A 25166-nucleotide genomic window follows, 5' to 3' on the forward strand; every position below is an offset into this window, starting at 1 on the left:
TGATGACGCGTTGAGCGTTGAGCGTGACGGCTACACCACCCAATCATCATAAGCCGTTTAAGTTTGAATCCAATTTCATTGGGCGACTGTATCACAACTTCCCTACCAATCTCAACCCGTTTGTTCTTTTCAATTGACTTCAATTGAACAAAGGAATCAGAATGCCGACCCAAGGCGACGTGAAGAATTTGCAGAATTTTCGTCATACATTATTGCCGATCTTACAGCTCGATGACAATGATTGGACCTTTCGCATTTCCAGACTCCCATCACCTTCCATGTTGGAGCAAGCCGGCTTTATCAAAGTCATCAGTCTTCACTCCGACCTGAAAGAACTCAAACAATCGATGACTCTCACCCTCCAACCCAGCACCCCAAATCGCGCCATAGCAAATGACCCCCTAGATCGCTTCATCGTCCTCTCCCTCGAAGCTTTCCGCCCTCTCGTCAGAGGCCCCGCTGCAAAAGAACAAGGCCCAGCTCCAGATCTGCAACCCCGCACTGGCCAAGAAGTCTCAGATTACAGCATCCGATGCTTGAGGGCTGGCATCACATTGAACGATGTGCACTATAATTTCTATGGGCATAGTAATAGTCAACTAAAATCAAGATCATGTTTCCTTATGGCTGCGTCGAAAGAGGAAATTTCGAAAAAGACCGAGGCTCTGGGTGACTTCAGTAAGATGAAAACGGTGGGCAAAAAGGCCAAGCGTATCGGGTTGCTTTTCTCATCAGCGGCAACCGTTATGACGATTGATCCTGATCGATGTGAAGATATTCCCGACGTCGAATCCGACGACTATATCTTTACTGATGGCTGTGGGCTCATTGCGCCAAAGCTTGCCAACGACTTGGCGCGACGAACTCGGATACTCTTCCGGGATGCGCGATATACACCGTCTGTCTTCCAAATCCGATACCGCGGATATAAAGGTGTGGTCACAGTTGATCCTCGTATGGCAAAGCAGAAGGCTTTGTTGAAGCTCCGAAAGTCGATGAAAAAGTTTAATGGTGGTGAGGATCATTCATTCGCTGTGGTCGAATACTCTAAGGTAACGCATCGCTTGATTGTTTGTTCTTGTATCATACAGGCATATCTAACACTGTCGCTCAATTCCAGCCTTTCTCTTACGGGTATCTTAACGATGAAACTATCATCCTCCTCCACGCCCTTGGGATCTCTCAAGAGACACTCCTTTCCAAGCAGCGCGATCACTTCCGATTGCTCAGCAATGCCAAATTCGACTTCCGTGACGCGTTCCGCTTCTTAAGCTACATCAACCGATCTGATCTCGCCGAGCATGTGCTCCTCGACGGAGGCGACAAGATACAGCCCCAGATCAAACGCCTCATCAATGCCGAGCACGCTAAAATGCTGAATAAGAGGGACGAGCAACGATGTCGAATCTTTGTGCAAAAGTCACGACTTATATTTGGCGTATGCGATGCTTGGAATGTGTTGAGGGAAGGAGAGTGTGCGGTTAAAGTCACTCTGGAGGAGAACGGACAGCCATATGCTCTGAAGAATACTGAAGTTACTGTTATTAGAAATCCATGTCTTCATCCTGGAGACTGGCAGAAGTTTAGGGTAGTTGAGCGTCCGGAGCTGTCGCATTTAGTGGACTGCATTGTATTCTCAACTCGGGGGATACGGCCGGCCGCGGATTTCATGTCTGGTGGTGATCTCGATGGTGATAAATGTAAGGGATGAACCTTTCACTATCAACACTCCTTACATCACTCTTACCAGATAGCGCAAAGGCTTACTGACTTGGCTCAGTTTTCGTTTGCTGGGACAAGGACCTGATACCATCGACTGTCTCAACTCCAGCTTTGTACCCAGGAGTCAAAGAACCTATTATTTTCCGCCCGATTACCGACGACGACCGCCTTGTGTATTTTGCCAGGTACACCAATGCTTCCCTCGGTCAAGTCAAGAATATCTATCTTGATTGGGCCCGAGTGACTGGTCCTATGAGCGCTCAGTGTCAGGAGCTAAACCGTCTATTCTCACAATGCGTGGACGGTAACCGGATCAAAATCCCAGATAGGCTGCGATCTCCTCCTAGGCCGTCAGAAGATGCGCCACCATTCATACTCGATGTTCTTCACAATGACGGGAAGAAAAGAGTACACGATTTGTCGTTGCCGTCGGAGGCGGATCTAGCAGGATATGATGTTGATGCTATACAACTATTGCTTACCCGGGATGATATAGCTATCAGTGAGTTCGAATGCATCAAGTGGGCTCATGCTTGGTGTACTCAGAACCAGATGTCATTTGAGAACCTGCTGCATCTCTTTGACTTTAATGTTCTTACCTCGGAACAAAAAGCATGGATCCTCGCTCATGTCCCACCATCTCCTAGTGTGCCTGCCCTGATCACCAATGCTTTATGTTCGTCCAGCATACTCGAAAGAAGCGAGCTAGAGAAGTTTCAATTGGACAATCCAGGGATTAAGTGGAAAAAAACGTACGACTCTTCTGTGGATCGCCTCGCTACATTCCACGACGCCATCGCTACTAACCTGGAGATGTTTCATCGCACCATCATGGTTTTTCAACCTCACGAACGATTGTCGCTAGCCATCTACATACCCAAGAGAATCCAGCGCTCGCAGGATTGCCAAATCGATAACGTCGGTCGACTTTTTGCATTTCCGCATTCACAAGGACCACAGAAACAACATCGTCTGGCGCTACCAACCAAGATGCAATATCAACTGTACTGCGACGGCAATTTGTTTCAGTTATTTGAAAAGAAAAGATCAAACTCGTGGGTCTTCCTCACCCGGCCGGGGCATAATGATGAGGAATACCGGAACATTCAGAACCAGGGAGACAGAAGAAGGAAACAACAAGCCGTAATCGACAAGGGAAAACAAGCAGAGGTTTGCGCAAGTATAGCTCTGGACAAATTCAGTAGAAGTCTCCAGACACACATCGGAAGAGTGAACCGATCACCAGTTACCGCTGCAGTAAGCTTACTCGGCAGAGTTCACTTTTGAGAATATAATGTCACTGACTTCACAAAGGAGATTTACGTCATCAGCAATCGAGACGTTGCATCAATGCAGAATCTTGATCTCTGGCTGGAACAGGTCGATACAACGGAAACGTTGTCGCTGTTCCCGCAGGAACCAAGAGAATACTCCATCCCGACTCGTAGTGATGTTATTTTGCCCTCAGACCCCTCATGGCTGATCGAAATTATTACCAATGAGAACTTAGAGCTACTGACACGGTTAGAGTCGGTAAATCAGCACAAGGTTGTCTTCGAAATGGTTATATCGACCAACGATAAGGGATTTTTGTTACAGTGCTTTCAACATCTTCTAAGCAATATCAATGATACTGCGGTCGAGGCTAAGACGTTGATGCGGACGATGGTTGAGACCTTGTCTACCGAGCCAACATTAGCAATAGCCTTCGCCCCTTTCCTTGCAGATGCCGATAGGGTACAACACCATGATCTGGTTCTGCTGTTGGAAACATCGCTTTTTCCAATCCTACGAGCATTTATCCTCTCGGCAAACACCGTGGGCCATCTTATCCTGGACCCTTTGCAAAAGATTCTCTCAAACATTCCGCCCGGTTCCTTATCTCTCAATGATCTTGCAGATATCGTTGATCTTGCAGCATTAACTTTACGATCCACAGATCTGGCGCTGGATTTATTTCTTGACTGCCTGCAACCCAACGTGACACGATTCATGACTGCGGACTCTAAATTGGTCCAGCATCTACTGCGTAATCTGTGCGCAATTGCGTTGGATCACATAGAAGAAGCGGAGAACGTAGCCAAGCGCTTACCAGGTCTTTACGAAATGAAGTTATATCCCAAGACGAAAGATGGCAACATTGTCGAGATTGATTTCAGAATTGACACTACTGGCACACCCAAGAAATCGTCACATGTACGATTGACAACTGCTTCCCTCCCATCAAATGTGCCGGTGGGCACGAGATACTCGATTGATGCGCTAGTGGAGTTCTCCGAGATTGGTCGTGCACGCTTCAAGTGTCTTCATCCCCTTCCGTCATACTTTGCCGACTGTTCGTGGGTTTTAGAAGACTGCGGCCCAGTTGTTACTTCAAATTCCATGAGTGATGCTGTGAAGCACCTCAATATCTATCAAGAACAGTGCTGTGGAGTAGCAGACATAATTCTTGGTCTCCCGTCACCTTCCCCAATATTGCCTAACTCAATCCATGCATTCAGGAAAATCTGTAAGCTGAACGAGAGCCAGAACAAAGCGATTCAGCTGTCCCTTACAAGTCCTTTGCTTTGTCTCTGGGGTCCTCCAGGGACTGGAAAGACCGAGACAATCGTTGAGATGATATGTGCCTTACAAATAGCTGATGTAAAAACCCGCATTCTGGTCACAGCTCCAACTCACAACGCAGTGGATAACTTAATGCGACGCTATATTCAAAGAATCCAGAAGCAGTCTTTGGCTGGAAAAGTCCAGCCTACTGTCCTGAGGGTGTCTACCGAGGTAGGCTGTATCAATTGCGTCAAGGTATCTTCACATGCTAATTTGATATAGGTACGCAAAGTTTCAGATGACTTGCGGAGGCACACTTGCGATGCAATGGCCGGGCAAGAGATTTACTCCAACCGCAAGGTGCTGGAAAAGGCGACTCAGATGATTCAGCATAGCGATACAATTTTCACAACGTGCATCGGAGCAGGAATTGGCTTACTTCGTTTGGAGCAATTCGATACAGTCATTGTTGATGAGGCATCTCAGCAAACGGAACCGAGCTCTTTAGTGCCACTTGTCAAGGGTTGTTCGCGCGCAATACTAGTTGGTGACTATGTACAGCTCCGGCCAACGGTCAATCAAACAGCCCTTGCTCTGGACTTTGACGTCTCCTTGTTCGAGAGACTTTACACCAAAGCTAAAGTTGAAGGTACTAAAAGCGGTTTAAACGCGCTGATGCTTGACACACAGTATCGGATGCATCCTAAGCTCTGTGATTTCAGTTCGAAAGAATTCTATGAGGGGAAGTTGAAGTCTGGAATCAGCATGTCAGATAGACAACTTATCACATGCAGCTTCCCGTTCCCAAGAACGACAGCACTAGGAGAAAAAGACCATCCTCTTGTATATGACTACGAGCGGGCTATCTTCATCAGTTGCGAAACAAAGGAAATGCCAGGCCAAAAGTCAAAAGAAAATCGAGGTCAGGCGGAGCTCTGTGTGCAGATCTGCAACCTCCTCACGTGCCCTCCTACCAAAGAAGGTACAACTCATTCAATCGCAGTACTCACGCCTTACACTCGCCAAGCCGAAGCTCTAAGGCGTATGTTATCTAGCATATCACAGAAGATTGAGGTTTCCAGCATAGATGGGTTCCAGGGGCGCGAGGCGGACATTATCATTTTCGTCACTGTGCGTTGCAACGAGCACTGTGAGATCGGCTTCTTGAAGGATATGCGTCGGATGAATGTTGCTTTGACACGTGCGAGATCAGCGCTTATTGTGGTAGGGAGCCGGGCAACGTTGACTGGAGGGATGGCAGATGAGGAGAGCTCGATGCTGTGGAGGAGACTACTGGGAACACTGACGGAAGTGAAGCTGGAAGTGCCTAATCTCGAAACTACAACCGAAAGAATCCCTGATTTCTTGAGTGTACCATGATAGCTCAATTGAGATTAATTCTTGCGTATCAAGCAGACTTCGTTCCTGACACTGGCTGTGATATATGGGGGGAACCTTTACATATACTTCTCTTTGTAGACTTTCTCTCGGACCATGCTGCTCTGCAGCAAACGTGTTATTGCAATAATTCCAAGTATATTCATAGATTTCTAGGGGCTGATATGCAACTCCTTCCTCGGAAAATGTGAAAACGAAGTACGCATCACCGTTGACTCTATCGGCTGGACTGGTTTTGCTCACCAAAGACCGACAATCCATTAGCCCTATGGGCACTGAACTCTAGGTGTATAGACTGAACATCGTATCATAAGGACTGGTAAATGCCCTAAGAGCCAATAATGCTTTACCCACGCATTCACAAACGAAAACGTAAGAAGTCTTCAAAGTAGAATTCAGTCACACAAGTCCTCAGTCTATCACATGGGCTCCTGCACTGGACTTTCGGTTCATCGGCCAATAGTTTTTCGTGAGTGCGACAAGCGGAACTCCCACGGAGTACGGTCAATACATTCTTGGGCACTTCAATTCACGCATCTCTAAAGTTGCACTGCCCAAATTTGTCTTGCTAGTATGGAGCTGATGCCTCTTGTGTAACGCTTCTCAATGGGCTCTCAGTTGACGTCTAAACTCTAGTACGAATGCTAAATTTACTCCACATGACGTTATCTATAAACCCTCTCTGACAGATATAACCTTTTCCCCCCTTTCCAATCTGAATTACTTTCAATCTCAACAAGATCCCATAAGTTCAAGCTCCATCCATACGAAAACGTCCTGATTCGTCTCATTACTTAGAGTCGTCTCGAAACCCAGCCTGCATACTAAAAGACATTGTAAAAGGCACTCCATGAAGCCACTATCCTCCACAACGAAGCTCTTTTCCCTGATCGCCACCCTGGCCATCCTTTTGACGGCGATTTCCGTACGGCGTCTGTCAAGCTGGTTGCGCTAGCATTGTTATGGTTTGCTACGGCGCAGCCGGGTACACCTGGGGTGCTACTATCGGAGCTGCAGCCCCGGCATCAATCGTCGCCTGTAACAGCGCGTTTGGGACATGCTCCGCGGCTTGTGCGAAAGTAGCCTTGTTGGCACCCACAGCATGAAGAGACTCTGCGCAGAGCAGAACAAAATGTAGAAAGTAGCAGTTTGGATCTGAGGTTAGATTGTCAAGCGGAATGGTTTGTGGAATAGGTACTACCAATCATTATGTTAATGAAAAGAGTATTAACGTACACGATAAGCTTGCGCAACAGACAAGCATGCGCAACAATCCACTTTTCACCTTAAAGGCAGTTTTTTAAATAATCTTCAAAAATTCAAATTAGACTTCAAATATCTAAAAGTTTTAATAGCTTGTATTTAAGTCCTAAAATAAGCTATATTAATTTTCTTAGATTTTTTAAAAATTCCTATAACGTAGTTGATAAGCGATCCGACCGCACAAGTGATCCGGCCAGCTTAACTTACACCTTAAAAGCTGTTTTTTAAAAGCTTATATAAAATTTAAACTAGGCCTAAAATAGCTAAAATTTTAAAAACTTATATTTTACTTTATAAGAAAGCTATGCTATTAATAAAATAATTCTAGCTAATTTGTAATATAAATTCTATATAAAAAAGCTTATTAATACTCTTTACACTGTATAAATAAGCTTTAGTATATAAAATAAAATAGTTAAAAATCTTTAAAAAATACTTTCTTATATAATAAACTATACTATTTTAAGAAATAAGTTTTCTAGATTTTTAGGGTAAGTAGTTTTTAGCTGCACAGTATACTGTTGCGCATGCTTGTCTGTTGCGCAAGCTTATCGTGTACGGTACATGAAAAATTAATGGGTAATGGACAAGTCTAGAGCTGTCAGACATTACGTGTATTCGGTTCATTGATGTGAATTGGTGTGTATTCATGTTGTGTTCTGTTGAAATCTGCCCCTTAGAGGTTTTACCATTTCGGCTGTAATCTTAAAGTATCTGTTGAATACTGGTGAAAATGAGACCGGCTAACCGGCTGACCGAACTACCGGTCAGAGAGCTGTCTCAGCACTGTAACAACCTCTTAGATAGGTCATTACTGAACAGATAGAAATAGGGTTCCAACCCCACTATCGGACAGAGAGCGGGACACACACAACAGACCCCTATATCTGACAGTATCCCTGCTTGCACGTGAGGCCCCAGCACCTGTTCAACAAGAGCACGTTCGGTTGTGATTACTGTGGTATTAGCAAGGTCGTTTCCATTATTGAGAACAGAACTTGTTGTCTTTGAATCGTGATAGCATTTGTCATGAAACTCGGACTGGTTTGCAAAGGGTTTATCTCAGGTATGCCATTTAATAACTACCGGTAGTACAGGCGTGACTGTACATGGTTAAGTTTGAATAATAACAAGACTGCTTGGCAGGCCATTCGAGAACGGCGCATGCATAGTAATCTAACTGAGTGAAAGGAAACGTCTAGGTCGACCCTGTACCGTCTTAAACACTCCCAGCTTCCTCTTTTACAACATTATCGCGAACTTATTGAGACCTCGCATCGCACGACCGATGAGACTTCATGAGACTTCACATACTGTATACTTAGGTGACAGCCCAAAAGGCATACGTAGTACGCTCGGAGAAAGTAGTGAAGAATGTGATGAAGCTGACCTGCACTGTCAAGCCTAGCACCATTTGAGGACTAGTTTGCGTACTTTACGCTACTAGGAGATACACATCCCCAACGATCGAAAAGTCGTGATAGGTGTTTTCGCGGCCTAAAATAGACATCTACCCCGCTTACAAAGTAGATATATGTATTTATACAACACTGCAATTTCATATCTGTTGACTTGTTCTTCTAAACACATTACCTTGTGATCTTGAGACTGAATCCCTCCGACATATACAGTATGAATCGTGGCCAGATGCTTTCCTAAGTGGTGCTATCGAGGCACTGGGAATGCAAATCCACAGACGACATTATGACGAATACATTCACATGCGGTGATTAAGTTGGTCGCTCGCAGGATTTGCATGAATTTCATTGTTAGCTATTCGCCTACGTCATACCCTACCATCGCATCCAATTTTCACATTCTAATTGCTTGATCAGAAGCTTCAATGGGGCTAAGCCCAAACCGTGAGGGGTTGGACTCAGTGACCAGAAAGGTTGAGTCACCTCAGAGTGACCTGGCTTTCAGCCAATCCGCTTCTAGGCACAGCCACCAGCTGGAGTAGCGGTCATCCAACGCCCCGCTTCGCTCCTTTTCATGCAATCTCCTCCAACGTCTTACAGATCGCTTTGTTTCTATATCTCGCTTTGAGTGCCCCGCTCAACCATTCAGTACCATGTCTAGTGGGAATAGAGGCGGTGGAGATCATGGAGGCCGGGGAAGAGGCGGAGGAAGAGGTGGCCGGGGCAGTTATGGACCTCGGGGGGGCAGTGGTAGTTACCGAGGCGATAGAGGCGGAAGTGGAGGACGTGGAGGTGGGTATGGAAGGCCGACTGGCGGCGGTCAACAAACTATCCAGGTCTTTCCGTAAGGACTACACGGAGCAAAGTCGTGGTCGTACAAAATGCTAATTGTGCCGATACTATAGCAACCCTCGAGGCCAAAATCCCCAGGTTACGAAAGTCGAAGATGCATCGCACCCAGCGACAAAGTACAAACTCGACCTTGGTAGCCTGAGGTTAACCGAAGGCTTTCCCAGTCGTCCGGGATATGGCACCCGGGGCACCAAGGTTGAACTCACGGCAAACTACGTCGAATTATTGCCGCCGTCGAACTTGACTTTGCATCGATACGATATCCAGATCAGCCCTGTAGCTGTCGGTAAGAAACATTTCCGGGTTGTGCAGCTACTGCTCCAGGCGCCGGAATTTGCAGCCCAACAAGGCGACATTGCAACAGATTTCAGGTCTACTCTTGTCTCCAAAACTAAGTTTTCGCAGGACGAGGTCCTCGTTGAGGTCCCCTATCGCTCAGAAGGTGAAGACGAGCCGGCTGCTAGGGCTACCGTATACAAGGTTCGCGTCCAATATACGAAAACTTTAATTATCGGCGAGTTGGTCAACTACCTGAACTCAACGAGCCTCAGCCAGTCATTGGTAGAGAAGCAGGAATTGACGCAGGCACTGAATATCTTTCTGAACCACTACGCCAAATCCGCAAAGAACCTTGTCACAATTGGATCGACAAAGAGCTTTTCTCTCAGCAGTGAAGCAGCAAGAGGAGACATCGGCTCCGGTTTGGAAATCATTCGAGGCTTCTTCTCGAGCGTGCGCGTAGCGACTTGTCGCATTCTTGTCAACATCAACGTGAGCCATGGAGCATTTTACCATGCTGTTCCTTTACCGGGGCTCATGAAAAGTTACGGACTTCACAGCACCGTCATGTTGGAAAGGTTTCTCAAATTGGTTCGCATACGGACTACGCATCTTCCCGAGAAGCGTAACAAAGCCAATGAAGTTATTCCCCGCGTCAAGACTATCTTCGGGCTTGCTAGGAAGGACGATGGACATGGCTTGGCCCACCCGCCGCACGTTAGACAGCACGGGGCAGGCGCCAAAGATGTCGAGTTCTGGCTCGATGGTGAAGCCAGCTCCTCTAGTGCACCTAAGCCGGTAGCCAAGGGAGGCGCGAAAGGGAAAGGCAAAGGGAAGGGTAAGGCCCAGGCAGAGAGCTCAGCAGCTTCTACCTCTGGGAGGTATATCACTGTGTTTGAGTTTTTCAGAATAAGTGCGTTATTTTCGCTATCCATCACTCGATACAGCATCACTGACTGTGACGCAGAATACAATCGAGTTCTGCAAGACACCCAACTTCCGTTGGTTAACTGTGGCAACCGGGACAATCCGATGTATCTCCCAGCAGAGGTCTGTGTTGTCCTCCCGGGTCAGCCCTCCAAGTCGAAGCTTAACGGCAGCCAAGCGCAGCAGATGATTCGCCACGCTGTTCGAAAGCCGTGGGAAAATGCGAAATCAATTTATAGTGAGGGTGTGCAGACTGTTGGTTTAGATGAGAACGCCAATGTACTTTTGGTACGTTTTCGCTTCTATTTTGTATATTACAAACTAACACCGTTCAGCGTTCATTTGGCCTGAAAATCACACCGGGACTCGTCAAAGTCCCAGGTCGCATCCTTTTTGGTCCAAAGGTTATCTACAACAACAAAGCCGCTGATCTCCGCTTCGGTAGTTGGAATATGTCGGATATCAGATTTAACATTGGCGCGTCACTTGCTAAATGGTCATACCTGATGATCTCTATTCCTGGGATACGCGACTCTTTCGACCAACAGAGCTCGCGGGCCGTTATGAATGAGTTCCATGCCGCTCTACAGAAAATTGGCGTCAACGCAGCTCAACCGTTTCCAGGTCAACGCCTCCAACTTCAACATCCAGGCGATCCCGCACTCGACTCAACTTTACAACGTGCCGCTGGAGCTTTAGATCTGCTTTTCATCATCCTGCCCGGAACAAACATACCATTATACAAGCGCATCAAGACGATCGCCGACAAGAACTATGGTATCCACACTATCTGCTCGGTGGGTTCCAAACTAGCAAAAGACCGCGGTCGCGACCAATATATGGCCAATGTCGCTTTGAAGTTCAATCTCAAGCTTGGCGGCATCAATCAGATCGTGGAGAAAAGGAATCTCGGCATCATCGACCAGGACAAGACAATGGTGGTCGGCATCGACGTCACGCACCCCTCACCTGGCTCGTCTTCCAACGCGCCTTCTGTCTCTGCAATGGTGGCTTCCATTGACAAGTTCCTAGGTCAATGGCCCGCAACTTTGCGCATACAGCGCGCGAGACAAGAGAACGTGGACGATCTCACAGAGATGCTTAAATCTCGCCTTGGCCTCTGGAAGACAAAGGGCAAACACGCCGCTCTCCCGGAGAATATTCTCATCTACCGCGACGGAGTCTCCGAAGGCCAATATGACATGGTTGTCTCGCAAGAGCTTCCTCAACTCCGCCGCGCATGCGAACAGATGTACCCAGCAGCTGACACCAAAAAAGGCCTTCCGCGCTTCACTATTATAGTCTGCGGCAAGCGGCACAAAACAAGATTCTATCCCACTACCGAGCAAGACTGCGATAGGTCTGGCAATACTAAACCCGGTACCGTCGTCGACCGCGGAGTGACTGAAGCGCGGAACTGGGATTTCTTCCTGCAGGCACACGCTGCACTTCAAGGAACCGCACGACCATGTCACTATTACATCGTGCATGATGAGATATTCCGGCAGATTTATGCGAATTCGATTCCGCTTCCGTTCCTGAGCATCGCCGATATCGTGGAGGATCTCACACACAATATGTGCTACCTGTTCGGCCGCGCCACCAAGTCTGTTAGTCTATGCCCCCCGGCGTACTATGCTGATCTCGCGTGTGAGCGCGCGCGGTGCTATTTGGCGAGTCTTTTTGACACGCCGTCGCCGAGTGCAGCCCCGTCCGTAACTGGAACTTCGGCAGCTGGAGGAACCGGGCAGCCAAGTCCTGATGATGTACAAATCCATCAAAAGCTGAGGGATACGATGTTCTATATCTAGTTTAAATATCGTGAATGCCAAAATGGTCGTTTCTGCTTTATTCAATGACACATCCTGCATGTGCCTCTAGGCCACAGGCCTAATAGCTCTATTATTGATAATATATTATTTTGCTGAACTTTAAAAGCCTAAATGGCACAGACCTCTATTATATCCTACTATTAATTGGTGAAATTAGATTTAGCCAACCCGATTTGGGAACAAATACAGAGACAAAACCTCTTTAGGGTTTGGACGGAGCAAGTGGTAACTATTCAAGTTTGTTTTCCCGGCTTCTCCGTAACTACACATGTAAGCCTCGTGGAATCTATGGAGGGTAAGAGCACAAGTTTACCGGTCCAAGTTATCAAGAAGTTTGGACAATTATAAGTTTATACTATTAATGACGAAAAGTTCTTCCCAAAGAAAGCCGTACACTAGGATGCTTGGTTACGATTTCTACTTCAAGAAATTCTTTAGGAACTATGGTGTGTGTGTGTGTGTGTGTGTGTGTGTGTGTGTGTGTGTGTGTGTGTATATTTTTCGTCTGGGTGGCTGTAACGAAGCCAAATCTCCTACTGGAGCAAAAGACGTGCTGAGCTAGCTAGGTACAGGATACCCCGCTTCCTTCACCATCCAGCATACCAAGGCACAAAAGGCGCTGTTTTTGTCAAGCCCGTCACCCGTCAGCGGGTTCGGGGGCAATCTGTCAAATTTTTCCACCGACCAGAATTCGTAGGAACTATGGTTTTCGGTATAAAGAGCCAGTGCAGGGTATAGGAGGAACCATGGAACAAGCAATGGATTCATATGCTATAAGCTGCAAAAAAGGCTTAGCTAAAAGTTATGTTTTCAGCTTTTCTGTATTCGCCAAGTTCACGAAATAATCAAGGTTAATGGCTTGAATTACTATATCTGTCTTGCCTGAAGCGGCTCTAAGATTGCCTGACAGCTGAAGGCGTTCGTTTGGATTGTTTGCAACAGCGCAGTTAACGCGGCGCTCATTGTGGTGTGTGACGCAGGAATCAGACCATACATACCTCGGGTACGTGCTCCGGTGCTGGTCGTTTTCCCATCGGTGAAGACATGCATCATGTGCTGTGCCACTTACTGTTTCCACCCAGCAAAGCCATCGAAACATCCGTCCCGTCTATCCAAGGCCCTTATCTCCTGGAAATTTTATTAAAGATTCGATTATATTAAAGCCTTGCAGTATAAATGAATGAATGAATTCAAACAAACGGTGCCCCAACTGCGCTTTGTTCGACAAAAATACTTGGTTAAATCTGCATGGCAACGGGTTTGTACCAAACGTGTGTTAGCTTATATACGTTAGTGATTAAGGTGAGCATTATTGGCTAGATTCCGTCTGCTAACCTTTGGCCAATGCAACCTCTCTATCAGCTAATTGTTGTATAATTACATCAGGTTATGAGACATTCATTATTGCGACAAGCAGTCTCGACGAATTACATTTGTAATTAGTTGATGAGAAAAATGAGGCCAGCTACAGGTGGAGAGAGTCACATATGTGGCGTTTGGGCATTCCCATCATTCATTATGGAAACGAAGTGATTGATTGGACAGGCGCCTCGGGACAGATGAAAGGGGAAGTGACTGCATATTCCCAACCAACGTTGACAGGAAGCTATGGAGTCTTGGCCCTGAAGGCTTTCGAACCCTTCCTTGATTGGGCGCCGGGCAGGGTGGGGTAGTAAGAGATGCGGGGCTTTTAGGAAGTAACAAGTTCAATTGCAAGGGCAGACGAACGTGGCCTTTCATCAACGGCCAGCTGTCAATTAAGACATAATCTCGATGCTGAAGGTTGAGAGCGGAAAAGCGGTATAAGCAGCCGGTTCTGGATCGCTCTGTAACGTTAGAGTTTTTAGTCCGGATCAGCCGGCCCCAGGGTAGATCGCCTAGTGGCCGGTGGAAGGGTTACGCTAGCTCAATGACGTGACGATAAATAGTTCTATCATTGCTGCCACTGCTGCCGCTGGGTAAGTGAGAACGGCCCGATCTCTCTTGGCAATCAGGCGAACTGAATCACGACCACTGCTTAAACAGTGGAAAGTGGCGAGGATCCTCTTCACGAAGTTCAAGGTCAGGGGCCCTGCCGGATTATTGTATTCAGGACGGTTGAATGATTTATAATATGAATATGATGAATGGTTTTACGGTTCATCTGAGACTGGTTTGAGCTAACCGCTAAGCCTACCATATCAACCATACATCTGTATTGATCTTCCCATTTTCCGTGAAAGTGGATATTTCGTATTGTCATCGGCTTATGGTTCCCTGTACTACCCCGCTTTCTATTTCCATTTGAGAGAGGGCGGCTGGATGCCTAGTCGCTGATGTATTCATACCTGAGCACTTCTACTTTTTCACACTGTCTTCGAACATTAGCGTGTTCTATGGAGTAACCTACGATTGGATGTTGACCTAGAGTATCACGTGGGTATATTTGATAGCCTGACTCGCGAGGCACCAATATCCCCCATTTTTCCATCTCGTCTGTTGTTCAACTCTCAACTCTATACCCAAATTTGACAAGATGAACAGTCAAGACTTTGAACATGTCGAGCTCGATGATGGCCGTCTGGTTTGCAGCTCTCATGGCCTAGTCATTTGCGGGCGTTGTTGCGTCGACTACAGTTTCATGGATAAGGGACCCGAAAGCTCAGATAACGAGCTTTATCAACCAGTCAACATCAGTTCACGCTTAGAGCTGCCACAAAACAACGCTTTTAATGATATGGACCGTTCACTCAGACGGGGTACAGGAAAGGTCCTCCCTACAGTCTTTGTACCGCCTTCTTCAGCCCCACCGCACACCTTGTTCCCTGCTGGAACAAGTCGTCAAGCGATCCCGAAAGTGACTCGTTTCATCCATCGTGATGATCCAAAAACGCTTCTCATCTACACTGACGGCGCCTGTCTGAACAACGGACAAGAAGATCCCAGAGCAGGATGGGCCTTTGTCTTCCGACCTCGAAAACCCCACGCCACCACATACATATCTGGTCGTCTTGAGAACAAAGGCCCCTTTGGGGATGACCACAGCCAGACCAGTAATCGGGCTGAGCTACGAGCCGTTATCGGCGCACTTCGTTTTCGCTATTGGAACGGTGAAGGCTTTACGAGACTGGTCTTTGCTACTGACTCAGAGTATGTTGTCAAGGGTGCGACAGCATGGGTTTCAGGCTGGCTCCGTAAAGGTTGGAAAACGAGTTCAGGTGATCAGGCCAAGAACAGAGACTTGTGGGAGGCTTTGCTCGGAGAGATGGAACGGTTGAATGCACATGGTATGAAGATACAATTTTGCAGAATCCCGCGGGAGTGGAATAGTGAGGCGGATAGGCTGGCAAAGGAGGCGGCGCAAGGCGCTAATAATGACGAGTTCACTGAGCCCTTGGGTGTGCTCTGCTAGTCGAAGATAGATGAATGACGAAATCGCTTAGACTGTAGATCATAGCAAGATCATGCAATCAGGAGTCAGGGGTAGTAGTTTTGGCTTGATGAATATTTGCTGCGAAATCCTGGGATAGCAGTCTGGATCTACGGTACGATAGCTAGAGAAGTTTTATTTCGGATTTGATATTATATCAAAATTGCTATCCATTGACTGGTTAGGCTGAGAACGTCGCGTCTGGGGCTGTCTGCTGAATTAACATGGATCGAGGGCGTCGCCTGTGAACGGTTCCTCCTTTCTCGGGAAGGTAGCAGATGGTTCGAGGTCCTTCAAGATACCGCAAAAATCGAAGAAGGCGAAAAGACTCGCGGAATCACCTCGGCCTGATCTGCGCATTTCCAGTTTGGGCCCGTTCCTACTTTTGACTGTGAACAGTGAACGCAGAACGGGCCTGTTCTCACGTCGCGTCGGTCCGTGCCAACCATGCTAACATTATCAAATTTCCCCCCACTACGTGTGCTGAGTCTTGGGGTTTAAAAGAGAATGTATCGAGAACAGTGACGGTATGAATACTCCGAGCTATCTTGGAGCTGAATCTGATAAGTTCATCAACGCTCTTCAGCGTCTTGCATCGCTTCACAAACTCGCCAAAGGTTCCGTGGTAAGTTTGAGATTCATGCGGTCGCTCCAGAAGTATGACCACGTCGGATGGGCCAGATGCGAGACTGCATGCCTGGTCGATTTCGTCTCTCCGTCGTCCAAATTCGTCGCCGAACTTCCTGATGAGATTCACGGCTTTGATGTCCTGCACATTTAACAAGCAAACCGGTGGCTCAAAGATGAGTTTCTGGACGCAGCGGGGAACGGGTATGTCAAGGCACAGCATTATGCTATCAAGACCATAAAGTCGCTTATGACGCTATGATTTGAGATGCAAGCTATAAGATTGATAGTCCGAGTAAACTCTCGGTACTGCCTTTTTCAGATTACAATCGAAGATCAGCGAACGAACAAAGTTCATCTATCTGATGAGCTATCACTTAAGCCTCAAGTCAGCAAATTAAAAGACTTTATTGTTGTGCAGATGATGTTGGTCTGAAGAGCCTGATTCAAGGCTTAGGCGCCCAGGCATGCATGCAGCATGTCTCACCTAAGACCTCCTGGATGATACCTCATATGATTAAAAACTGCATTTTGTAACAGTCGCGCATAACCAGTACGCCACGGGACAAAATATCGGGGTACAATCGCTATTATAGTAATTATAGTTGTGTCTAAATTTACTTATACGAACCTGCAGCGGACCAAGCTGTAAGAAGAACTCTTTGCATTGGTGGCCTCTCTGGACAATTCCCGGAGCACTTAGGGGAAAAGAGAACAACCGTGGTACATTGCCGTTTTCGGGTTTGTTGCAAGTCTTGTCGAAGGCTTGAAAGCGGCCAGCTTGACCGGCTGCAGCCACAAAGCCCTTTCGCTGGGGTAAACAAGGCAGGCTTCGACACATGTTAGTCGCGGCACAGGGTTAATGGTGGGCAAGTGACCACGTCACGGATGCACAAGGCCTAGTGCACCATACCAAAATCAATTCTACGTAGAATTCATTTGTTTTATGCCAAACAACCCAGGGTAGAATTGATTTTTACAGGGGAGTAGAATTTAATTTCTAGACCCACCTGACAGGGAGTAGGCTTGAGTTTCACAGGGGGTAGACTTCATTTATGCTAGGGGTAGACTTCATTTAGACCAGGGTCAATTAAATTAATCACAAGACGCGTAGTTAGTGAGAGGGCGCGAGTACGCGTAATTCACAGTGTACATTTACTAGCAATAATCTTCTTAAATAGTTTATAGAGGTCTTTCCCTTAACCAAGACCGAGATATAGGGAAGCATATACCTAATCGCAGTAAAATAAGTTTCTTGCTAATGAAGATAATGGACCCTAGTAAGCAGTCTCAATCGTCCAACCCAATCTACCCATTCGTTATTCTTCCAGAATATCAACTTTTAGTGTGCGAGTTATGCGGATTTGCAACCCTCCCTAACGAGGTTAACACACACCTCAGGACAAAACACAACGATATTGCTCTGGAGTGCCGGCGCAAGTTGGTCGAGCAGGTCAACGCAATCCCAAATCTTCTCCAAAACCAGGCTAAACTTCAACTACCATACATACCGATTGAACCGATTTCTTGCCTTGCTGCACCGAGATTGGACGGACGGAAGTGCCGGAAATGTGGCTGTATGTTCCGCCAAGCCCAAAAGATGAGGCTCCATTGTATGAAGGAGCACCTCTGGAAAAACCCACGAGAGAGAGGAAGGCCAATATCAGGTCTGGAGCCGGCTGCTGAGTTACCATGGATCGAGGGCGTCGCCTGTCAACGGTTCTTTCCTTCTCGGGAAGGTAGCAGATGGTTCGAGGTCCTTCAAGAAACTAAAAAATCGAAGAAGGGAGCAAGACTCGCAAAATCATCTCGGCCTGATTTGAGCAAAGACGTCCGAAGCCTGAACTGTGAGGCGCGCGCCCATCTAAGTGATGTATTAGAGCGAGAGGAGAATTTTTTTGACCAGATGAATCAGCCACGCATGAGTGCAAAGGACTTGGGCAGCGATGCTCTTGCATCTACCGGCCTATGGCCAGAGAGAACTCAATGGCGGGTCATCTTTGAGAACGCTCGACGTGATATCCTACGAGCAATGACGCGGTTACCAGATCGACATTCATTGATGTCAGACTATGTTATGGCACAAGGGTGCCAGCAAGGGGATTTGTGTATTAGGAGCTCCTACGTGGATGAACAGAAAATATCGTGTACCATGAGGGCATTAGACTTGGTGATAGATCGCTGCGAGAACACAGTCCGTCACACAGGCCGCACCCTCTTATGCTGGCTTTCGAGTCCGAAGCTTCATGTCTATCGCGAAAATCCATTCTGTCTTGTGGCAGAGAAGAGCAGCGAAACTAGATATAGGGTGCTTCAGAAACGCTTTCTTGCATTCGTTATCCGACTTCATAGGATGTCGAATGCTCTGCAAGGAGAAGTGGCCAACTTTCGGTTAAATACGGTGCTTTCTGCGAGACTGGAACGTTTATGGAGTCATAAAGTTTGGAATATGTTCGATGTATCTCGGGGACTGTGGCCCAATCTTGGCAATTCCCTCTACGTCGAAGAGACTTCTATGGCCCTGAATGAGGGTCGGTCTAGTTCGGCTGAGAACGAGTATGAGGAGAGAACAGGCAATAACTATGAGGATGATCTCGACCCAGAAGAGAAGGATGATGACGGTGATGGGGACTGGGACTCAGAAGATGATGAACTTGACCATGATGACTCAGCATATGGCAGCGATCAGGCCGAGTTCAGCGGAGATACCTATCCAGAACTATGCATTCAAGCGGACGGAGACCTCGATATTGCGGCCTTCGATAATTTCCTGGAGCTGCTCTATGAGCTTTGTCTTACTCTCTGTACGGAGACCTTCATTTCTGGGCAGCCCGGCTCCACGGTATTAGTTTATTTCAGCGGCATTCTTGGTTTTTCTAAAGACTGCCAACACTTTTTGCTTGCACGACAGTACTGTCCACAACTATCTGGGCTTATTTATATGCAGCGCCTATTGCTTCTAGAACGCGCATTGCCATTGAGGCCATATCACACTATTGGCATCCCACAACGGCCACATACACAGCAACTCGAAAGGTTAAACGAAATTCGAGCGGATCATATGGTCCTGGGTTCACAGTCTCCACTTGCCGAGCTAGTCAGTCTTCGAAACTTTGGTCGCGCTATAGCTCGCACTGAGCCACCGTCTATTCTTTTTTACTGGAGTGACGATGGGGAGACAGTTTCAAACGGAAGCCTAAAATTAACTATGGATAAATTTCGCGAGCTTCCAGAGTATTTCACTTCTCGAGCGGAAGAATTATGTGGCAGTCTCATGTATGGTCTCGAACCTGAGGTCGACTTAGTATCAGTCAAGGATGACTTGGCTAATTCACAGAGCGGATACTGTTTTGTCAAGCATCCTGCGAACGGTCTTGAGTCGGCATATAAAGAATTACTAATCAGAGCCTATTCCTCCAGCAAGGGCGCTCTTGCCAGAGACGGCCATTGGAGGTGGCCTATCGTTATGTCATACCTTAAGCAAGTGACCGAACTGGAAGAGATGCTTGCTGGCGGGGTCTATGTGGAAGGTGGTTCGTGTCCACGAGTGCGTGAGCTTTTTGCACTTGAATGTGAGAACGGACCATTCACCAGTTGTGGAATTTACGTCTGGGGTGGTTCCGTGGTGTATATCGCACGACACCACAAAGCGAAACGACAAACGAACCGCGAGTTTTATGTCGTTCGCTTCCTGCCAGCCAGGTTAAGCCGGGCTATGTACTTGTACCTTGTCTATATCCGGAGATTGACCAATTTATTACGTCGAGAACAGGTTGGGTACTCTGAGACTGCTCAGAAACACTCAGAGGAACGAAACGAACGGCTTCTCTTTCATGTGAATGGAAAGGCTTGGTCTACTTCTCGTCTTACCGAGATTTTGGTCAAGGCCACTTCAAAGATCTGGAGCCAAGCTGTCAATGTCCGTTTATATCGACAACTCGCCATTGCTATTACAGAGAGGCACGTTCGCGAGGTACATACTCCATTCAATAGATACGATGACCTGAGCAGCGGCGCAGATAGAAATGCTGTATTTGCGTGGCAAAGCGGACATCGTCCATTGCAACGGGAGACCAACTACGGCCTTAACGGAGCCTATCCGTTTCGACTTCAACCAGCACTCTTGCGTGTTTATGAGTGGGCTTCAACTCGTTGGCATGAGTTTCTGCACCAACCAAGCAAAAGATGGTCTCTATCTGATAGCCGAATACATACATCACCAGAAACATCAATGAAACAGCGCAAGCGCAATATCGCAATGGCTTCGCAGGATATTCTGGCACCCCGAGAAGAGGCTAGTTCAACTAAACGATGCAAGGTAGCGAGGATATTTGACTCGTTAGTGGAGCGAAATCAGGAAGCTACGCTGGAGCTGGGGCCGGAATGCGAGAGTGGTGAGAACTTCTGTTCGGCTAGTGACAGTTTTGGAGGTGTGGACCCTCAACATCTCCAGGTAGGAAGCGCTTTGTGGATAGATAAGGTTCTCTGCGTGCTTCCTGAGCATCAAGTCCTTATATGTCTTCTTTGCAGGGCTGCTATACAACCTGGCAGGGGCATAGTAAGCCATTTCCGGGGAACCCACCAATTTAAAGGTGTCCAACTCCAACAAGTCACGGCTTTCTGCGCCGGAAGGTCATTCGAAGATCCATGCACAGTGCCGCTGCCACAGAATGGAAGTAAGCCTATCCCAGAGCTTCCAAAATGGAGGGCCTATAGTTGCAAACACTGCAACTACATAACAATAAATCGCACAAATATGTCAACTCACCTTACAAAACTTAAACACCCAAGTCAAGCGGATGGCGAGACGGACTGGGTATATGTTATCGTTCAAACGTTCTCAAGGGGTAGGTATATACGCTATTGGACTGTTGAAGAATGAGATGGGATACATATCCATATAATAAGGGCACATTAGGGATAATAAAATAAAACGTATTTTATGCAGAGAGATTATCAAATTATATGCTATAATGTACCAGCATTAATCTAGATTAAATCTAGCAATAATAGGTATAAGAGATTGCCTAAGTAAGACAAGGTAGAGCACCACTACCGCAACTGCCACAAAACTGTCGGGGAGCAGCTACAAGCGGTAATTGCATTCGCAGCATCGTTCTCACCGTCAGGGTGCCGCCCCCGGACGCTGCAGGACCCGGCAGATGAGAACATACAACTGCCACCAGATGGAAGCGCGCCGATCCCCGGGCTGAGGACATATAAGGGGTTCAGCTGCAGGAGCGGGAGCTGTCGCTTTCTGACTCGCAACAAGTCGAATCTTTCTACACACGAGACCCGCAACAGACACAGAACGCAGGTGGAAGGTGAGCGCGGCCGGGAGTATGTAATGCTTCAGTCACTGCGCAAAGCCCCGCATGCAAGGTACTGGATCGTTGACCCAGCGCGGGGCGCCGACGCCGATAGCAGTCCGGCCACTGAACACGTTGACGATGCCGTAGCCGGGGATACTCTACTACTGCAGACCGTCCGGGCGTGTGAGAAGGATTTGAAGAAGGCGGAGATGGAACGGCAACGTCAGGTAGAGGCACCGGGCGGAGTCGACACCGAGTCGAGATGGGTGCAGTTTATGAAATGGTCGGCGCACTTGCAGCAGAGGGACAAACCGACGCTGTACCAGGCGGGACTATCACCGGCTTCTGCCGCAGTCGAGCAGCGGATGTGGCCCCGCGAGCGCCGTGAAGCGAACCAGAGGCTACGTGAGTTGACCGAGAGTTTCCGGCGCGAGCTTGGCCGTTGCATGGAGAGGCTAGATAGGGTGCCGGACGAAACGCTCGAGTGGCTCGGCAGCATCGACCCGACTAAGCCGGTATCGACCCCGTTCGGCCGAAAGCAGCAGTCAGATACGATGGACAGGTACAGTGCGTGCTGGCAGCGGTACTTGTGCTATTGCGTCCGGATCCAGCCGCTTGGGCGCGAAGGAGCTAAGACAGAGCACGGTATCCGATTTACGGAAGAGCAGTGGAATTCTCTGGCCGATATCGTCCAGCGACTTGATACTGTTGCTGACAAGAAGAAGAGGCAGGGGCAGCAGCAGGTCATGAAGGGCAGCAGAGAAGGAGATAGAGACGGAGGGAGCGCCGAGGGTAGAGACGAGGGAGAAGAAGAAGACCCCGATAAAGAGGCACTTGACGAGGCCGTCTTTGACTTCTGCATCAAGTCAATTAAGCAGAAGCTTGGGAGGAAGCAGTATCACAACCCGCTGCTCCACTTTACGGCCGTACTGGGTATTAAGGAGGATGGCACGTGGGTGCCGTCCCACACACATACCCGGTTTCTCGCCGGCTTCTTATGGTGCGGGCGGATTCTGATGCTAGAGCACTTCTTTGAGGATGACCCGTATGACTCCGAGGACTCGACTTACGATACGAGTTTTGCGGCTATCGATCGGTTCCAGAAAGGTCATCGCAACTGGCTCGCAACCGGCTCGTATACACCGTTCAGCGCTATTATTCAGTGGATGACGTACGGACGGGGCTACCGCAATCAGGAAGGCGGGCAAGCGAGGGTGCTATGGGACAGTGATGGCACGACGCTCAACTATCTGGGCGATAAGATCACCGTGGACAGCTTTCAGCAGACGGCGCAGGCGCTCGTGCGGGAAGCCGAGGGCTGGCTGGACAAGCTTATGGGCGGACAATGGAGTCAGATCCGCGAAACGATACGGTTACGGGACATCGCCGATAGCTTGGTATTCGAGGGCCCAGGGCGGTCATTTGCGACGAACCGGAGGAATGCATGGCTGATGCCGGGTGCCGAGAAGTTGACAAGGCTGGTAGGCGCGACGCTGTGGAAGATCGTCGATGCAGGGAACGGCGGTAGTCGGGTCGAGTGCCGGAGACGGGCGATAGAGGAGTATCTTGGCTGGCTGCGGCAGTTCCGGTCAAGCATGTTCCCGGTTGTGCATGTATGGGGAGGACAGCCCGGGCGAGGTCCAGAAGTATCAACACTGAAGCACTGCGATACCGAACAGCTGCCGAAGAACGTGTTCGTCTTTGACGGACAGGTGGTGCTCATCACAGACCGGGACAAGAGCAAGGGCTTGAATGGCAAGCAAGGCCGAAAGGTAGCACGTTTCTTGCCCGAGGGCCCGAGCTTGATGATGGTGGCATACATTGCATGGCTGCTTCCGTTTGAGAAGGTGCTGCATCGGCTCTCTGGCATTCGAGGCCCGTCTGAGGCGATTAACCCGTGGCTATGGAAGTCAGCCGAGAAGGGGCTTTGGGACACGGCAAAGCTGAGCAAGCAGCTCGCGCTCGTCACAGGTGCACAGATTGGGGTTCAGCTAACTGTTTCAAGCTACCGGCATGTGGCTATTGAGATGGGTCGTCGAATCAAGGGATTAATTGTTCAGCAAGTTGAACTGGATGCCGCCGTGGCAGATAGCGATGACGAGGCGGCTGATCCGTTAACGGGAGAAGCACACCGACAACCGAAAGTTGAGTATGTATGGGATATTCAAGCGACACACGGAAGTCGAATCGCACGGAATCACTATGCTGTCAATCTCCAATTCCCGAGTCAGCTACAACCGGAGATGTTGTCAAATTTCCGGGAGATCAGCCGTCTGTGGCATCAATTTCTGGCCCGAACTGATGGTGATTTCGGTGAAAAAAAACGCCGGGCTTACAATGACGATAGTATGCCGGTCGTCGACAGAGCAGCGAAGAGGCAGCAGCTTACTATAGACCGAGAGGTACGTATAATAGTATTACTCTACTATTTTATATATAATGCGCCCGGAATTGAGACAGATTACGATTGGTGCTGGGACAGAAGGGGGGGAAGGGGAGACGCTATAGGGTAGGGCGTAAGAGTAAGCTTGTGACTAACACATTACCGCTATCAGCAGGCAACTTCACCGAGACTCCCGCTAGATAGCGACATGGCCCCCCGCTATGAGGATGCAGAGATAGATGCTGGGCTGAAGCGTATGCTAGGCGAAGACGCAGGATGGAAGACGCCGCAGCAGCGCGATGGCATGTACCGGATCATGCGACTGGAGAACAACGGTATCCGGAGCGAGTTGCTTATCGTGGTGCTGCCGACAGGCGGTGGCAAAAGCATCTTATTTATGCTGCCGGCTTTTATGGAAGACGAACGAGGCACGGGTGGAGGACCGGTCAGTATTGTGGTTGTCCCGTTTGTATCTCTTGTGCAGGACTTAGTTTTAAGAGCACGCGAACTCGGCATCGATTGCATGGAATGGAGAAGCGATATCGATCAGGAGAGGGAGGAACGGCAGCGGGACGCGCGGTTGATAGTGGTCAGTGCCGATGTGGCCGTGAGCGAAGGATTTACCGCATACGTCGAGAGCATTCGGGGTCGAGGGTTACTAGAAAGGGTCTTTTTTGACGAGTGTCACACCGCTATCATGGACGTCAGCTACCGAGAGCGGCTGGGGCTGCTAACGGGGCTGCACCGGTTTGGGTGCCCGCTGGTAATGCTTACTGCGACGCTGCCGGTGTTGATGGAGGATTGGTTCCGGGAGCGAATGCTGGCACAGGACGCAACAATCATCCGAGCTCCGACGATGAGGGTGAATATTCGGTACCGAGTGAAGCAGGTAAGGCCGGGAAAGGCGGCAATAGAGGACGGAGTGGTAGCTGCGATGAAGGCGATCGAGGGGCGAATGGGGACAGCACAACGCGGAGTGATATACTGCCGCTCAATCAAGCAGTGTGAGGCAATCGCTGCAACGGTTGGCTGCAAAGCGTATCACAGCAAGCTAACGCGGGAAGCACGAGCTACTGCGCTGCAAGACTGGGTCGATGGGCGGGACGGTCAGAGGTGGATTGCAGCAACGACTGGACTGGGGACCGGCGTCGACATCAAGGGCATCGTCGGTGTAATTTATGCGGGACCGCCGTTTGG

At 48.5% G+C, this 25166-nt stretch overlaps 5 protein-coding genes across 5 annotated transcripts; all 5 read left to right on the forward strand.

The window, feature by feature from the left end:
• The first annotated feature begins 97 nt into the window (after positions 1–97).
• Positions 98–5711, forward strand: FOXG_16453 (uncharacterized protein). Its single transcript, XM_018396473.1, has 5 exons — positions 98–1052; positions 1121–1700; positions 1781–2979; positions 3037–4500; positions 4552–5711. Exons 1-5 carry the CDS (start codon positions 162–164, stop codon positions 5647–5649), a joined length of 5232 nt encoding a protein of 1743 aa, XP_018257387.1. The 5' UTR covers positions 98–161; the 3' UTR covers positions 5650–5711.
• An 806-nt stretch (positions 5712–6517) lies between these two features.
• Positions 6518–6622, forward strand: FOXG_16454 (uncharacterized protein; the record flags this gene model as incomplete). Its single annotated transcript, XM_018396474.1, has 1 exon — positions 6518–6622. One exon carries the CDS (start codon positions 6518–6520, stop codon positions 6620–6622), a length of 105 nt encoding a protein of 34 aa, XP_018257388.1.
• Positions 6623–8890: 2268 nt separating this feature from the next.
• FOXG_16455 (uncharacterized protein) lies at positions 8891–12335 on the forward strand. The gene is made up of 4 exons (XM_018396475.1): positions 8891–9192; positions 9254–10392; positions 10447–10694; positions 10742–12335. Exons 1-4 carry the CDS (start codon positions 9002–9004, stop codon positions 12215–12217), a joined length of 3054 nt encoding a protein of 1017 aa, XP_018257389.1. The 5' UTR covers positions 8891–9001; the 3' UTR covers positions 12218–12335.
• Positions 12336–16287: 3952 nt separating this feature from the next.
• FOXG_22534 (uncharacterized protein) lies at positions 16288–16428 on the forward strand (the record flags this gene model as incomplete). Its single annotated transcript, XM_018402949.1, has 1 exon — positions 16288–16428. One exon carries the CDS (start codon positions 16288–16290, stop codon positions 16426–16428), a length of 141 nt encoding a protein of 46 aa, XP_018257390.1.
• Positions 16429–17453: 1025 nt separating this feature from the next.
• Positions 17454–25144, forward strand: FOXG_16458 (uncharacterized protein; the record flags this gene model as incomplete). The annotated part of the gene is made up of 5 exons (XM_018396476.1): positions 17454–17554; positions 17676–20727; positions 21547–23988; positions 24145–24858; positions 25034–25144. The coding sequence occupies exons 2-5, from the start codon at positions 17854–17856 to the stop codon at positions 25142–25144; spliced, it is 6141 nt and encodes a 2046-aa protein (XP_018257391.1). The 5' UTR covers positions 17454–17554; positions 17676–17853.
• Between the last annotated feature and the right edge of the window lie 22 nt (positions 25145–25166).

This window comes from Fusarium oxysporum, chromosome 14 (assembly GCF_000149955.1).
Source record: "Fusarium oxysporum f. sp. lycopersici 4287 chromosome 14, whole genome shotgun sequence".
Classification (NCBI taxonomy): Eukaryota; Fungi; Ascomycota; class Sordariomycetes; order Hypocreales; family Nectriaceae; genus Fusarium; species Fusarium oxysporum.

What these genes read in the sequence shown, in the direction of transcription:
- FOXG_16453 (XM_018396473.1), top strand. Translation starts at nt 162, where the DNA reads ATGCCGACCCAAGGCGACGTGAAGAATTTGCAGAATTTTCGTCATACA. An exon ending in CTGTGGTCGAATACTCTAAG is followed by an intron (nt 1,053 to 1,120) that starts GTAACGCATCGC and finishes GCTCAATTCCAG; the next exon opens with CCTTTCTCTTACGGGTATCT. An exon ending in GATCACCAGTTACCGCTGCA is followed by an intron (nt 2,980 to 3,036) that starts GTAAGCTTACTC and finishes GACTTCACAAAG; the next exon opens with GAGATTTACGTCATCAGCAA.
- FOXG_16455 (XM_018396475.1), top strand. Translation starts at nt 9,002, where the DNA reads ATGTCTAGTGGGAATAGAGGCGGTGGAGATCATGGAGGCCGGGGAAGA. An exon ending in CAAACTATCCAGGTCTTTCC is followed by an intron (nt 9,193 to 9,253) that starts GTAAGGACTACA and finishes CCGATACTATAG; the next exon opens with CAACCCTCGAGGCCAAAATC. An exon ending in GTTTGAGTTTTTCAGAATAA is followed by an intron (nt 10,393 to 10,446) that starts GTGCGTTATTTT and finishes ACTGTGACGCAG; the next exon opens with AATACAATCGAGTTCTGCAA.